This window comes from Ciona robusta, chromosome 14, assembly GCF_009617815.1.
Source record: "Ciona robusta chromosome 14, ASM961781v2".
NCBI lineage: Eukaryota > Metazoa > Chordata > Ascidiacea > Phlebobranchia > Cionidae > Ciona > Ciona robusta.
This window is the reverse complement of record NC_143248.1, coordinates 3,707,606-3,723,630: the sequence shown is the minus strand read 5'-3', so window position 1 is coordinate 3,723,630 and position 16,025 is coordinate 3,707,606. Positions and strand designations below refer to the sequence as shown.

Genomic DNA, 16,025 nt, shown 5'->3' with positions numbered 1-16,025 from the left:
CATAAAAAGAATAGTTTATACCTTTGCAAAAATATGTTTTATTTTATAAATTAAAACTTGTTAAATATTTTAACGATGCCTCATGTGTACGATTGGAAAACTTGAAAGTGTTAAATTCGCATGACCAAGCAAAACCTTTATCGTTTGCTTTTTTCGATAAAACAACATATACCTAAACAGTAAAACTTGTACTTACAGGTAAACATATTGCGAAGAGCTACTGTTTTAACTCAAACGTAAGTTTACAGAAAAACTCCCCAAAAGTATTCGGCGTAAACGAGGTTACGACCTTCAAGTTTTACGAATGCAATCATCCATTCATTATTAAAAGCAATTTTACGTTGAAGAAATTACTAAATTTTACCTTGATTTGACTCGATTAGGGCACTGATATAGCATATAAAACTATTTATTTTAGAAGTATATTAAACTAATTATATTTGCTTAAAAAATTCTACAAATTTGATTGCTTTTTTTCGTTTGTTCTATAGAATCACAACCTCATTAAAAGCTGTGGTTATTTTAGATATTACTTTACAAAATGCTTTCAAGAATCTTATTTAAGGCTGGTAAGTCATAACACTAATATTATAAGTTCATCTAACACCTTAAAATATCCTTAATAATGTAAAAGGCTAAATACTTCAACTTATTTGCTTGTTTTTATTAAATTATTAAGAATATTGTAAGATTGCTCTAATTTTCTAAAACAAGCAAAACAGGATATATATATATAAAACATAATTATGTTCCTTTTCCTATTTTTAGTTAAAAAAAGACTTTACTATTTCAAACTATATTTTAGATCCACGCTTATAAAAGACAATTTTTGTCATATATATGTATTAGCTGCTATCTTTTCCTTATAACTGGCAGAAAATTACCTTAATTTCTTTTTGCACACTAATCTCTTTTATATTCCAGGCCGTCCTATAAGTTCGTGCGTGCGCGTTGCCGCTCGTATGTCTTCTTCTACCCCATCCACATTGCAAGTTGTTGACAAAAATTATCCAGTAAGATTTCAAAACCATAACTGACTATATTTTACAACAATTCTTTAACATTTTCATAATATTAAAATCCAAGCTCGCCAATTTTTTTGCTGGAAACCAATTCACATTTTCTGCTAACCTTAATGGTTAATAGTATAATTTAGTACTTTGTGATAAATTCGTAGGCCTATACTATGCTTGCCCCCTAAATATTGTTATGTCCTCTAGTTTAGGAAGTGCTTAAGTTTAAGCATACTCTCTTGGTGTAGCGACCACACTCGTTTTCTTCCAAATAAATCTAAATATCTTTTTAACCGTATGCACTAGCAATCATTTTTTAACAACCGTTGTTTTGTCGCTATATCCTGTCTTTTTGTTTAAATTATTTCTAACTATTTACAACCGGGAAGTATTTTGAAATTTTCCCCAATCAAATAGACAAAAGTTATTATAATTATAACTATTATAATATTTTTGGTATTAAAATCCTTAGTATTTTTTTGTAAACTTTTAAATAGCCTATAGTATACACTAACAAATTTTTAATGTCTATTTAGTATTTATTATCATACATTATAAGATCTGTATTCTTCACTACAGGCGCGAGTACAGGATTGGGAAAACTTTAAAATGCCCGGAGCTCCTTATGAAGGAATGGGACCTTTACCACCAGTTCCTGACTTTGATGAAAACTCAGTCCGTCATTACGTCATTCCTGAATATTGGTTCGATTTCTTGTACCCAAGAACTGGTGCTACTGGTAAGCGTGTTCTTGTAAATTCTTGGTATTTGTTTAAAAAAACTATCCAAAATTTTTTTCAAGCCGAATATCCATGTAGGCCATAATAGTTATTCAGTAAACATTAGAGCCTAAAATGCGGCATTTTTTTGCATGTTATGATGTTTAACTATAAAACGCTTGTTTGTATGTTAGGTGTAACGATTCTGTTATTTTTTTCCAAACAAATGTAAATATGATTTTAACTTTAGAATGTTTTAACAACTGTTGTTTTGTCACTATATCCTTTTTTCGTTTAAAATGCTTCTAAATCTTTGCTACCATAATTAACTACCAAAGAGACAAATAAAGTTATAACTTATTTAAATTATTATTAAACTACCTCACTAAATGTGCCAGCCATACAAAAATGTGTCACCAACCTAGCTTTGTAATTTTTTCAGGTCTGTACACCTTAATGGCTGGATTTTCCGCCATGCTGGTGTCAAAGGAATATTTCATCTACACACCTGATACTTGGTATGCAGCTACACTGCTATTAACTGTAGCTGGTCTTAATAAGATGGCAGGCAAAGATATTAGAAACCTGTTTGATAACATGAGGACTGTAAGTTAACTAATATTCTGTGAATCTGACCCTGACCTGGTACTCATACTTAAGAGTAGGACGATTCTTATGTAATAAAATACAGTTGGATCTTGTGCTATGAAATAGGTGTAGAATCTGTTCTATTTTATATAAAAGACTGGGCGATGCCATTTAGGCAAAATAAAATACATATATACCTGTATTTTATTATACCATTTGTGATATATAATTAATTTTTGTCCGTTACATATTTTATAAAGTGGCTGTACACAGTATCCGGAATTCGTCCGTTTTGTCTGTTTTGTCCGGATTTCGCTGTCACATGCTGAATTGGACACTTTTGCATACGACTTCGCATGCCGGATACTGTGTACAGCCACCTCTAGTGGTAATTGTATTAACTTAACCTAATTGAATACGAATATTTTTGTGACACCATTTAAAAAAACGATGAAATTTCTTGCTGCAACATTTTTAGCTGAGATCTCTTAAAATCTGTAATAGAAAAGACCAAAATTAAAAACACAAGCTGTTTTTAATCTATAGTATACAGATTTTAGAGCTATCAATATTCAAATTTACTACAGGTCGCTGCAAAGTCGTCAGTTAAAAAGTTTCAAAAACTTAACTTACCTAATAATACAGGATGAATTGAAAGCATTGGACCAAGTTAAGAGTGATCAGATGGAAGATTTAAAACAAACTGTTGATGAAATTAAACTTGAACAGTGGAGATCTGGTTCTGCAGAAATGATCAACGATGCTTTGAAGGTATTTTATACTTAATATTTTAATGAAGTTTTTATGTCATGGTTTTTAGGTTATGGTGTTGGTCTGTTAGCCTGTTTCGATGTTGTTTAGTGTATGTTTGGAAATTTACATGCATTGTAAACTATCTAATACTAAACAGAGACAACTGTTGCATAAATTAAATTTTGAGGAATTTTCATTTTCTTTTTTTTTTACAAAGTTTTCATCTTTCCTTGCAAGTTATATTTTCCAGTTATTTTAAATTTTAACAAGTAATGTAGTCGTTAATTTTTTTCACAACAGAACAACCTTGCTATGATGCTGGAGACTGAATATTTAAATCGACAAGCTGCAGTTGTTGAAGCTGTTAAGCGAAAGTTGGATTACCAGGTATGTATTTATAATTAAACTATGAATAAATGTACCTTAACTTGCTTTATCCTCGCGTCGCCGGAAACAACAGTCGTTATAACATGGGTGTTGACCCCATGTCCCCATCAACTGTGGGCGAGAAGCAGGTTTTTTTAGTTTGGTTTGAGTTAAAAGAAATCTTTATCCTATTGCAATTTATAAAAGTAACTTCTGGCTTTTTTCCTTTAAGACAGCTTAAGCTTTAAGCTTTCATGAATAAAGTTACTATGTGACATTGTGTATAGGCATTTTCAATCTATGTTTTAATGATATTTTATTTAATTTTCTCTGTAGGTTGAAGTACAGAAGGTAGACTCCCAACTTGCCCATGGTCATATGGTGAAGTGGATTGAAGAAAAAGTGATGAACACGATCACACCCGCTTCTGTTAGTATTTCTACTATTTTTATAAATTCAGGATATTCTATTCTATAAAGGGCCTACAGCTACACCAGAATGGTTCATTCCCCCAGCCCTAAAAGCTCACTTATTACTCTATATTAAGTACTTTCTAAAAGTATTTTTAGTGGTCTAAAAATAATACCGAAAGAGATAAATTATGGATTTTTTTTATAACTTTTAATTTTTTTTGTATGGTATAGGCTACCAGTGTGTTTTAAATTACAGTGGCAATATTTAACCATTTCAATAATTGACATTGTTCAGTATTCTATCTCCTTTATTCTCTTTAACAGGTTGTTAAGCACATTACAAATTTGGTTGGACAGCTGCATATGTACAACTGATTTTATTTCAAGCCCTTCTAATTCTATTTAAACTATATTTTATTCCTTTCCAGCAAAAGGCAACACTTGCGGCTTGCATTGCTCAACTTAACGCGATGCCAGGAAAATAAGAAGTTATTGTTCAGTCGTTCATTCTTTAGTTTGTTCCGTGCTACACTGGCTATAAGTTCACTTTGTGTCAAATTTTCAACAAATTTTACGACTTTTCCCGATATTTCCGTATGGATATTTAAAAATAATTTCAGTTGTAACTTGGATCTCTTTTATTTGGAATAACAACGTCCAGATTAGGTGGCATACGATGCGTGCAGTACATTTATTTTAAAAGCACTAAAGGTTCACGAATACGATTAGTTCGTGTGTTAGGTACAGTACAGAAGTCTTGTTTTTTGAAAAGGTACTAAAGGGCACACGATAAATGGCATGTCTTAAAACAATTCGTGACTCTTTAAGGCTGTAAAGGGTCACGAATACGCTTAGTTCGTGTCAAACTGTGCTTTAAGGGGTATGATGTATTGCGTGCCCTTACGATACTGTAAATGGGTCGCGATTTGTATAAAAAATAATACTGTAGAAGGGTAACGGTAATCAGAATGAATTTATCGAATTTTTTCCTAGCGTAGTAAGGAAATGGCATCGTTACAAGACGGATGTTAGTTCCGTTTCAAGGCGTTAAAGAGGTCACGACTTGACCAGTTAATGTCTTTAAGGTACAGTAAAGAGGTTGCGATTAATTACATGTCTGTTGTATTAACCACATTCTACTCTAAACCGTGCGCTTTACTGTTGTGATGAAAGGAAGTGTACGCTTCTATACTAAGTTGGTTTTCGCAGAAGCACCGCTTGCGAGGTATACAACCTGTCCTTACGTCACACCGCAGGTGGAATATTTCTGCGTATAGTTGCAAAGTTTTGACGTCATTGCGTTGTCTTCAAAGGGAAATTGTTTCTGTCTTTCTTTAATTCATGGTACTTTTAACTGGTGGTCAGAAAGCTTGGGTTACGGGCTTGTATATATTCGGTAGAATTTTACCAGCGTTTCAGCGAAGTATGCACCTTTTAGTTAAAAAAAAGAAGATCGCAATAAACTGACAATACATTTATATTATTTGCATAGGCTGCTAGACTAGCATATAAAGAGATTAGAGTTTGAATTCAGCGTATTCATTCACTCAAGTTATTTTGCATAGGATACTATTTAGTAGAGTTAGAGTTCTATCTTTGCGTATAAAAAATGTCGGTCGCTGCAAAACCTCAGACTCTTCAAACATCCTCAAGTGAAAATAAGGATTTTCTTAAGCCAGAAGATGGAAGCAGAACGCCGTCTCCACAAAAACGCAGGCATTCCAAGGATTCATCCCCAAGACACAGTAGGCGTGGAAGCTGGTACTCCCCATCAAAAGATTTCCTTAAAAACAGCCCTACCTTCAGCAAGGCAATGGCCAGTGCACAGAGCAAGTTGTCTGATATGAAAGCACAGGCAAAGCAACTGATTCGAAAAGTAAGTGAAATTTGACTAAATTGGACACACACCATTCGCCGCATATAGTGGTATGGTGTATAATGACTACCGTTAGTGCATAACATTCCATATTTTGTAATCGTGTTTTATAATTGACAACGTTAATTTAGAGTCACGGGGCTATGGTTATACGATTCTGTACATACACTTTATTTACTGTCGAATGTAACAATTTCGAATGAAAAAAAAAACGAATAGTAAGTTGGGGTAATATGGGACACCTTTTCATTTATTTTTTTGTTCTATTTGACAGTAAACAAAGAATATTAAAAAATAAAACCCAGGACTTCCATAGGCCGTTGATAATTACTTTAAACACGATACGAATATTTAAATATTCTGTGCTTTAGGTGTCCCATCTTACCCCACAGTACTTCAGCAATCTTTACCTGGCCTACTATACGTTATAATTTCGAATTTATTAAACATCCTATTCACCCAATATTTTTATTTAGCCCGCCGCAATCATAAGACAAGATTGGTCAGCTGTTACAGAATCAGTTGCGGCAGTTGTACCGGAGCAGTTACCACTCCCAACACCTGAGTCTCCCACAGACATGGCATGTGAGATGTTCAAATCCAACGTTTGGTGGAGTAAGTTAAAACACGCAACCGACAAAAATCTAGTCCAACGAATTATTATATGATATATTATTTCGTAAAATTGCATATATCATCGGTCGTATTTTAATAGAATCAAAATTAGAATAGAAAAGGTTATAAAATATAGTAGGGTGGGGGAAGATGGGACACCTTTTCATTCGATTTTCTCGTACATTTTGGTAGTAAACAAAGAACATTCAAGGAATTATAAAACCTTGTCTTCGCGACTTTCACAGCCCGTTGTTAATTGTTTAAAACACGACCAGAGTATTTATATATTTTGTGCTAAAGGTGTCCCATCTTTTCCCACCCCACTATACAAGTAACCGACAAAATCTATAGTCTAACGAATTAAATTCTGTAAAATATATAGTACAGTGGCATATAGATTGGAAACCTTTAACATATAATATTCAAATATCCTGACCGCGTAGTTTAAACAATCAACAAGGACCTGGTCAGATTAAAAACGTGATAATTCAAACTAAGCTTCTGACATTTATAGGGTTATGTTACACCAGCCATGCCCAGATTTGGTTTAGATAAAGTGGTCGACATGTTTATGCTACAGTTATATAGTCTATAGTCAAATCAAATGTATACCGTTCTGTGGGTATGGAATATATATACTATATATCACGCATAAGGAGTGCCTGTAGTGTCAGTATATAACGTGTATATGTCGGTTATGTACGAGCAGTAGGTGTGTACGTAAAGTTCGTTAAGTCGATGTATCCCAATGTCGACCAACGAAATATTAACATATAAATGAAATTCATAATGTAATGTTTTAATATATATTAGAGTGGGGGAAAACGAGACACATTTTTATTTTATTTTCTCGTTACATTTGCTTGGTAGTACACAAAGAACATTCAATGAAATATAAAACTGCACTTTCATGACTGCCATACACCGTTGTTAATTATTGAAACACGATCAGGATATTTGAATAATATGTGCTAAAGTCCCGTCTATCCTCACCCGAATATATATTCACACATAATAATGTTCACAGGTCAGGAGAACCTGATGCGTAACTAAATGAGCAAACAGAAATCTTAGTCACAAGTTTACTTCTACGAAATATGATTTACGTTTCGTAACCCTATAGGCTGAACTTAATTTATGCTGTTTTAGGTTTAGCAGCCATGTTTTTATTTAGTACTTTTATTGCCCGTAGACTGTTTCAACGACTGTCTTTTTACTGCTAATTCCCTTATCTTTGCTGTTTTAAAAAATCTTCGTTATTATATTTAGGAAAATACATTACATTTTTGTTAAATACAGTAGGGTGGGGAAGATGGGACTCTTTTATCACATAATATCTAAACATCATGATCATGTTTTAAACAATTAACAACGGTCCATGGAAATCGTGAGAATATGGTTTATAATTCTTTAAATATTCTTTGTTTACTACCAAATGGGACGGACAAATAGAGTGAAAGGTTATCCCATCTTCCCCACCCTACTACTATATAATATAACTTGCCTTTCCGAAGTAATAACATCGTCTTATCCTTACATTTCAGTGAAGGACAACAAACAAATGTGGCACCCATGTGATAAACACGTCATATCTAAGATATCGAACTTTGAGTTTAAACACGACCGTGTATTTGGCTTCTGGGTAAATCTTGTGACCACAGAGTCAAAGAATTGTGCGTTTAAATGGAAACAGGGCGATGCTAGAATCGCCTATTTTGACGTCGTCAATGATTTGGACACCGTTATAGGTAGGAACGAGTTGGAGTTATTGAATCATCGTGTGATGGTTTTTGATTTGGTGTATAAATCTTTAGAAATTCTTTTCGGTTATAAAACTAAATGCAGCTTAACTACGTCGATGTATTTATTGCATGCTATACATTTCTGAGCATTACGTATATAGTAGAGTGGGTAAAGATAGAACGTATTTTTATTCCATTTTTTGTCCCATTTGATAGTAAACAAAAAACATTCAAGGAAATACAAAACCGTATCCCTCCGACTCCCATAGACCGATTTAAATTGTTTAAAACACGATTGGGATATTTGGATATTATGTGCTAAATGTCCCCCCAGCCTACTATAAATTAGCAGATGTTGGCAATATAAGCTGTATTATATAGCTTGGTGTAAATTTGTTAAAACAGGACCGCCTGACCACCATTGGAAAATGCCACTCTGGCTTAGAGCGCAAAGGTTTCGTATCCACTGCTATGACAACCCATGCTGCATAGACGAACCTCTTATATGTACCGAGCAATGGTTGGAAGACGAGCTAACGTTTAAGCTCCAACATTCATCCAAGAATGCCAGTCCTGTAAGCGGGAGCCCAAAACGTCGGAATAGATTCTTAGTTGTCACTTGCGAAAAACCCTTTCTTCCGAAACCGGTTTACAGCAAAAATCCGAACAGTTGAGAAACACTTTTACGCATGGCCCATGAAGAATATATAGGTTTAAAACTGATAAAAAGAACAAAGGCCTATGTAACGAATTAGCCATGATTAATACAAACTAACAGTCTATACAATAGTATTATGATGTATATAGATACACATGTTCAAATTATTTTCCAGACCGAGTTATGACACATCTTTATAATCATTAATTTTTTTCGTCAAAAAGTAAATAAAAGCTCACTTTTTTCTTCATGTATTTGTGTCTCGCATGTGTCACTACTTTTTAAATAAATGCATCACCTTTAATAATGCCGGGTCTGTGTCCTCTTACCCGACAGTTATTTTGCTTGGTTTCCACGCCCGCTGAGATTCGATAGATAGATCCCTCCTGTGGTAATACCGAGCTTTCTTATCTTGATTGCTGTTATGTTATCTTGATTGCTGTTATGCGCACAGAATCTCCGCAAAACCAACTAAAACAAACGGTAATTTTAAGAAACAAGATCCTTCACTACAGTTTCACGGCCTTATTATAGAAAACCTAGAACAAAAATGCAGCTTCGAAATTTTAATCTGAACAACTAATATGCATGAGATGAATGCAGCTGTTGTTTTATCCGCTTTTGCGCACTTGAAAAAAAATGATAGTTAAAAACGTCAAACAACCACTAAAGTGCGTAAGAGATCTGCAGATATTTCAAAAGTGTTGTGAGTCATGCAGTATGACGCACAAAATGCGTTATAATGTCATATTTAAAAGTTAAGAAAAAGATCTTATCTTAAAACCCACGCAAGAAACATCTATTTTAAAGGTAAATCATCGAAAAGATATACCGATTTCGTTTTCTTTGAATTGAGTCTTTAAATCACTGCCCTATTATTTCTTTTGGTAAGACCCTTACCACAGCCTATACCAATATAAAAACGTCCTGTCATTTTACTTCCAAGTATTCCACGTACCGTTTCTAAATTAATTCCCTTATTAGTATCTTTGAACCTAGTTTAACTTTACATGAGGGCTACGTTGGCGCTCGCCCTATTTAATTTAATAGATGGTTATTACAAGTATTGACGTATTAAACAGGACCATTAACATGACCCTAAGCTTATATTACCTTGCGACTTAATTCTTATTTTGTGTATAATTTCCGTGCGCACTGTAAACAAGTCACCGGTCAGTTTAAACGACATTAGTTGCCCGAGGGAACAAATGTCCCGCATATAATCTGCCATAAAAAGACTTGATACGTGTTTATTGAACTATCCAAATTCCATGACGAACCAAAGCTACCCTGAGGCCCGGTATGGACTCGAACGACTACACTTATTACATCAGTTTTAACCTGAATGTAATAGGCTTAAATTGGCGGTCAGTCTGCCCACGCCTTACCGTCAAGTAATAACGAGGTGTGCTGTCGGCCACGTAGCTCCGTGACAAGGTAACGCGGTTTAGGTCAGCGACAACGTGTTTGGAATTCGCAGTAATAAATATTACGAACAAGCTCAAGGACGAATAAGGCTCCGTCGTTGTCAAAAACCGGTTTTGGTATTGAACAGAAACCCGCATATAAATAGTGAGCTACCGATAAAGTTTACACAGAAGACTGGACAGAACGAACTGATAGCAGTCAGTTGCTAGTATACTGTTTAAATGAATGTTATATCTTCAGAAATGACAAAGGAATTTTCGTTTTTAACTTTCGACATTAAAAATAATGCATTGTCTAAACAAAATTTATAGGTTGATAAAAAACGTGTCTTCTTGGCAACGTTTTCGGCGGTTAAGTCTCGAAAAAAGCGCCAGAAAACTTGTTAAACCTGAAAGATTAAGCTCCATGTAGTACGTGGTTGCATATGATTGCTCAGCTGATGTTGCATCAGCTTCGAGCTCGCTTTCAAAAGGTGAATCACGTTACCGCTGCTGTTTTGGATATACACAAATAGCTTGCCCCAGGTGTAGGTGCTCCTATGCGCTCGTGTACTTGTATACGGATTGTGGTATATACTTATCATGTCTCGCCGGGGATTACGTGTGTCTTCTTGAAACGTGTCTTACGTTCTATATAAAGGGAATTTGTAACCCAAGTTGTCATTCGCCGACAGTTACCTTAACTAACGCTATCGAATGAATGAATAAATGTAACTTATTTATTCTCGCATGGCGGGCAATGGCAGATGTTATACAACGGGTGTTCTGTTTCATACAACACGTGCCCACTTACGAGTTACGACGTATGTAACTTTGTGCGTGAATATTTTTATGAAGTTAGAAAAGTTAGGTCTATTCTTACCGCTGTTAAACGAGGCTACTGCATGCGTGTATCTTTTATATCATGTGTTGCTTTTCCAGGACTTTAAATTTACTACAAATATGAATAAATTACTTTTCCCACTGATCACCATTTTGGTTTCTGTGTCCGCACAACAACTGCCCCCCCCAACCGACCTTGCAGCTGTAGCAAGATCGAATGCCGTTGGTATAACGTGGTCCCCTGTTGAAGGAGCTGAAAAATACGTGGTTAGTAGATTGATAACCATATTTTATTTGTCTTTAAATGCAGTAACGAATATTAATTTAATTATAAAGCGAAGAGAAGAAAATTTTAGCAGCAAAATGATAGTTGTTAAAATCACGCTGTATAGTTAAACACTATAGTCAAATATACCTCACAAAAATTGTTAAATTAAGAGTTAAGTTTGTTGCTGCAGAAACGTTTGCTCGCCTTTGCGTACGAAAATGTAGCCTAAAACGAGACAAAATTATTTGTTGTATTTTTTAAAACTATATAGCGGAATATTCGTTCTAATAACGTATTAAAACATCTAGATCTACTTTTGCCACTGAAAAATAGAAAAATACTCATGCTAATATTTTTTCCAGGCAACTATAGTTTCGAACGATATGACTGTCGACACTTCGGAAACCAGAGCAGCGTTCGGTGGTCTTGAACCAATGACAACTTACACTGCTAGTGTTGTAGCTGTTGGTGTGAACGATTCCTATGGCGTTCCTGCATTCATTGACTTTGAGACTTGTACGTAATAATCCTTTCATTCCCAAACAGTGTAATTCACTCTGCATTTTTTTAAATGAAAGAATTTATTTTGTATGGTTTCGTAGCCTTTCCTATTGTACTGTTACTATGAGATTTCTTTGGACATTTTTCATAGTTAGATCTTCCTTTAACAAACTAGTTAATTTACTACCCATTTGTAAAATATGTCCAAAACTTATAAAAAACTATACTAAAAAAAAAAAACTATACTAAATGGATATAAGCCTTAAATTTGTAAACTATACTAAATGGATATAAGCCTTAAATAACAGTATAACCACTGAAGCTAGTAGTTCTTATAACAATCATTTCCTACAGTGGCAGCAAAGCCTACAAACTTGCAAAATGTATACGAGGAGACAACGGAAAACATGTTGGTTATATCTTGGGACCAAGTTAATGGAACCATTGACCATTTGGTAGAAATAACTACAACCGATGGGGAACCAGTTGGTAAGTCAAACCATTTTGAAAACATCGATTACATATGATTGGTAGTCGCTGTAGAACCACGGTTTGATGCGCATGTCTGTAACTCAGAGATTATGCGTTCAAGGCTCGACGCTGCCACCATGAGGGTGTGTGATTTGGAAAAAAACACAGATCAATAAAATTACATACGAGTTTTCTCGTAAGTGAGGTCTATGAAGCATACACCGTATTATAGCGAATTTCGTTGCCCCGCCACAAGGGGATAAAAAAGTTAACTTGATTTTAACTTTCTTACTTTTAAAGATTCTGCATCAATCAGCGTGGTCGACAACAAGGCATACATCAACGGACTTGAGAAATACACTTTCTATGGCCTCACTGTCCGTGCGATCACCGACGGAGGGCAGATGGGAGACCAAGAAGTATTCAGGTAGATTTTTAATACAGAACATTCGTATCATTATAACTTGTCACCTGCCTGCGGAGTGGGTAAACTGTCACACACGGGCGTCATTTTGCGCAATGTTTTTAGTCTAGCGCCGTAAACACAGTGTTTAAGCGTGTTTACAAGTTACGGGTTATAGTTTAATAATATCGTTGTGCGGGCGTGTGTTTTTTTGATGCGAGCAAAACACTTACAAAAAAATATAAAAGCCCTGAAAAAATGTTATCTACAAAGTTACATACCTGGTAACTGGTAAGAGGGTGCGAGTTTTGTGAAACAGGACACCCGTGTTATTTGCTATATTGTCCCACTACGCGAGGACAAATAAGTAACATTTACTTGTGCCGCTGGGTAAAATATGACCACTTTAGTATCATAGGTTGCTTATCTTTAAGCGTAACCGAATTTCAATTAAACAAACGAATTTACGCAGTGCAAGAACAGCCGGAAAAGGCTTGAAAGTCACTGCATGGTGGGTTGGCGCAACTACCTTTGGAGGAGAAGCCACAATCTACAGAGACTTCATTATTCCTCCTGGAGAATTCCATGTGGTGGTACAACTGACCTGCCCGGTTGCTGAAATAGTGGTAAGTAAAAAAACCTAAAAACTTGAATACAGACATGCAAAAAAAATGTCGTGGGCTATTAAACTAAAAATAGCCGTGGGCTATTAAACTAAAAAGGTATAGCCGCCATAACCAATACTAAAAAGGAGATAAAATTATTCGCTTGTCTTCCATAGCCTTCGTAAAACAGTAATCACCCCAAAAGTTTCATTCGTAGTAATTTGTAAGCGGACACAAGGTGTATGAAACAAAACACCGGTATTATGACGAGTGTCGTTGTCCCGCCACACAAGGATAACCATAAGTTTTATTCAATCATTTATTATTTGGTTTGTATGTTTAGGTATGGAACGCTAACCTTGATATGGATAACTCCGACACTTCAACCGGTATGTACCGCATCGTGCAAGACGAGTTGTGGATGAGAGAACGACCTGAGATCAACTTTAACTTTAACAGAGGAAACCTTACGTAAGAAAAAAATTGTCTTGCAGCTCGAATAGTTGCTTATTGTGGTAGCCCATTTACAAGTGAGGCAATGGGCCAACTCTGGCATTTCTCCTGCCTTGTCGAATGATATTACACATAAATGTAAAAGCTCACTTATAAAACCAATTATAGTTTAAAATCGCACTGTATTTTGAAATCATAACAGCTACTAAATGAGGGAGAGAATGGCTTTTGTACAAATATGTTTAAACGTCTGGGTAGGCCAAGACATTTTCATTGTATTCAATAAACTTTCAAAAGTCTTAACTTGCATATGTTATCTAGCGATGAGTGCGACCTGCAGGTAGGAAACATCACCGTTAATTTCAACCCCCCACCAGTTGCTGTTGTAGCAGACACACCACAAGATACACGTAAGTAGAACTTATTTAAAAAAGTAGCACTTATTTAACTTAGGTCTACGACTATTAACCAAAGACAAACAAATGCCTCAATTGCGTTTATATGACCGCAAATTTAACCTGCTATTTTTCCCTCAATGTAACATACGCAGATTTGTTTATTTTTATTCCGATTTGAAATCCTTTTTGTCATTCCAGCACTTGATATAACTACGTCGTCTTGGGGAGTCGGCGGTATGGTTCAAATTAACATGGGAGTTACATACATCAACCCCGCCAACCCGGTAAGTAGTTAGTAGATATATTTATATAGTAGGGTGGGGTAAGATGGTACACACATTTTATTTTATTTTCTCGTCCCATTTGGTAGTGAACAAAGAACATTCAAAAAATTATAAAACCGTATCCTCTTGACTCCCATATAGACCGTTGTTAATTGTTTAAAGCACAATCCGGATATTTAGATGATATGTTCCAAAGGTGTCCCGTATTCCCCCATCCCACTATATATTCGTCACTATTCCGTTCTGTGATCTAAAGTTAACATTTTGATTATTTGAATTTTCAATATAGGATGCCGGTGATATGGGAGGTACTTTGATTGCAAAACCTGCAAGTGGAACTTTTGTTATCGTCGTCGACAGCGGTTCTGCTTGCCCAGAGGGTATTACTGTCACTGTGAGTAATTTGTGTCGTCGGAAATTTTATCTTCAATTAATAATATCACAACGTTCGCTTTATTCAAGGACATGCCAATATTTAACATAACATATAGTACGGTGAGCGAAGATGGGGCATCTTTTCTATCTAATTTAAATGTCTGTTGTTAATTGTTTAAACCACGATCCGTGCATTTGTATATTACGTGCTAAAAATGTCCCATCTTCCCCCAAAGTACTATAAATGTTTAATTATCCCTTTGAATACAATATAGACAAGCTAGTTAAAACAAGAGAAGGGAAGTAAATACGGAACACATTGATATCCAAACTTGACCTAAATAAATTAACGTTTACTTTATTTCACAGTCCAAATGGGGATTGACCACACCTGTTAGCTTGCAGCCTGATCCCAGCACACCAAACATCTTGTATTTTGTCCAACTTGGAAACCAGTGGTTCAGTAACAGCGCAGGTAAGACCACTAAACTATCAGGACCGAAAAAGTTACACCAGCGGTTACTCGTAAGCTGGCACGAGGTAAATAAAACAGAAAACCTGTGTTATAACGACCGCCGTTTAATAATAAATGCTTCGCCACGGGGGGCTATAATAAGTTACATTCATTCTTTTATACATATGGCATTTTATGTTAGAAAGTAAACTATACACGCTATAGCGTCTACATATTTTACCAGCTGTGCGTGTTTTCCAAGTACTTTAAATATTTTATTTCTCTCCAGGTTTCGTTTACACCCGAAACTGTCTTGACGTGAGTGGCATTTCGGTGTCTGTATCTGAAAATCCAAGTTTGGTTGCTTTGGCTTTCAATTAATTAAACAGTGCTTGTAAATTCGACTAAACAAAAACTTAAACAGAAATTAAACTTATTTGGAACATTGTACGTAATACATGACATTGGCTTAAAATAGACCAGACAGGATGTGAAATGCTGCAGTTATTACTACTTTCTTCATATGTGCAAATGATCTATTCTAAATAGCCTAATTCTTAAGCTTTTAGAATCCATTACTTTGATTTTAATCTGGATCATATCGTAAACTGTCTTAGTTAATGTTAATATATTTATACTAAGAATCGAACTTCGATATTAATAAACAACAAATCAAAACTATCTCAGGCTGTTTTGTTTTTTGATCTTTCGATATGTTTAAATCAAATTTCCAAAATATATTCGGTTCTGTTTTACATGTAAAAGTAAAATTTGTAATGTAAATTACATTATAAATATCATAGGGCTTCTCACGTTACTTG

The 16,025-nt window shown here is 35.1% G+C and overlaps 3 protein-coding genes and 1 long non-coding RNA gene across 4 annotated transcripts; 3 read left to right on the top strand and 1 right to left on the bottom strand.

Moving 5' to 3' along the window:
- The first annotated feature begins 412 nt into the window (after positions 1-412).
- On the top strand, positions 413-4,478 carry LOC149725063 (ATP synthase peripheral stalk subunit b, mitochondrial-like). Its single transcript, XM_089892685.1, has 8 exons — positions 413-569; positions 925-1,013; positions 1,593-1,752; positions 2,175-2,338; positions 2,966-3,091; positions 3,374-3,460; positions 3,776-3,868; positions 4,281-4,478. The coding sequence occupies exons 1-8, from the start codon at positions 542-544 to the stop codon at positions 4,335-4,337; spliced, it is 804 nt and encodes a 267-aa protein (XP_089748811.1). The 5' UTR covers positions 413-541; the 3' UTR covers positions 4,338-4,478.
- LOC149725061 (uncharacterized) lies at positions 3,369-10,865 on the bottom strand. Its single transcript, XR_016386513.1, has 2 exons — positions 9,042-10,865; positions 3,369-8,804 (listed from the first exon to the last, which is right to left on the bottom strand). It is a non-coding gene; the product is annotated as an uncharacterized LOC149725061 (long non-coding RNA).
- Positions 4,632-9,051, top strand: LOC149725062 (uncharacterized). Its single transcript, XM_089892683.1, has 4 exons — positions 4,632-5,728; positions 6,205-6,343; positions 7,888-8,091; positions 8,491-9,051. The coding sequence occupies exons 1-4, from the start codon at positions 5,462-5,464 to the stop codon at positions 8,757-8,759; spliced, it is 879 nt and encodes a 292-aa protein (XP_089748809.1). The 5' UTR covers positions 4,632-5,461; the 3' UTR covers positions 8,760-9,051.
- Positions 10,866-10,986: 121 nt separating the features above from the next.
- LOC149725060 (uncharacterized) lies at positions 10,987-15,885 on the top strand. Its single transcript, XM_089892660.1, has 11 exons — positions 10,987-11,259; positions 11,623-11,776; positions 12,116-12,250; positions 12,533-12,659; positions 13,108-13,261; positions 13,584-13,711; positions 14,015-14,103; positions 14,290-14,375; positions 14,665-14,769; positions 15,120-15,225; positions 15,494-15,885. Exons 1-11 carry the CDS (start codon positions 11,002-11,004, stop codon positions 15,583-15,585), a joined length of 1,434 nt encoding a protein of 477 aa, XP_089748786.1. The 5' UTR covers positions 10,987-11,001; the 3' UTR covers positions 15,586-15,885.
- The last annotated feature ends 140 nt before the right edge of the window (positions 15,886-16,025 follow it).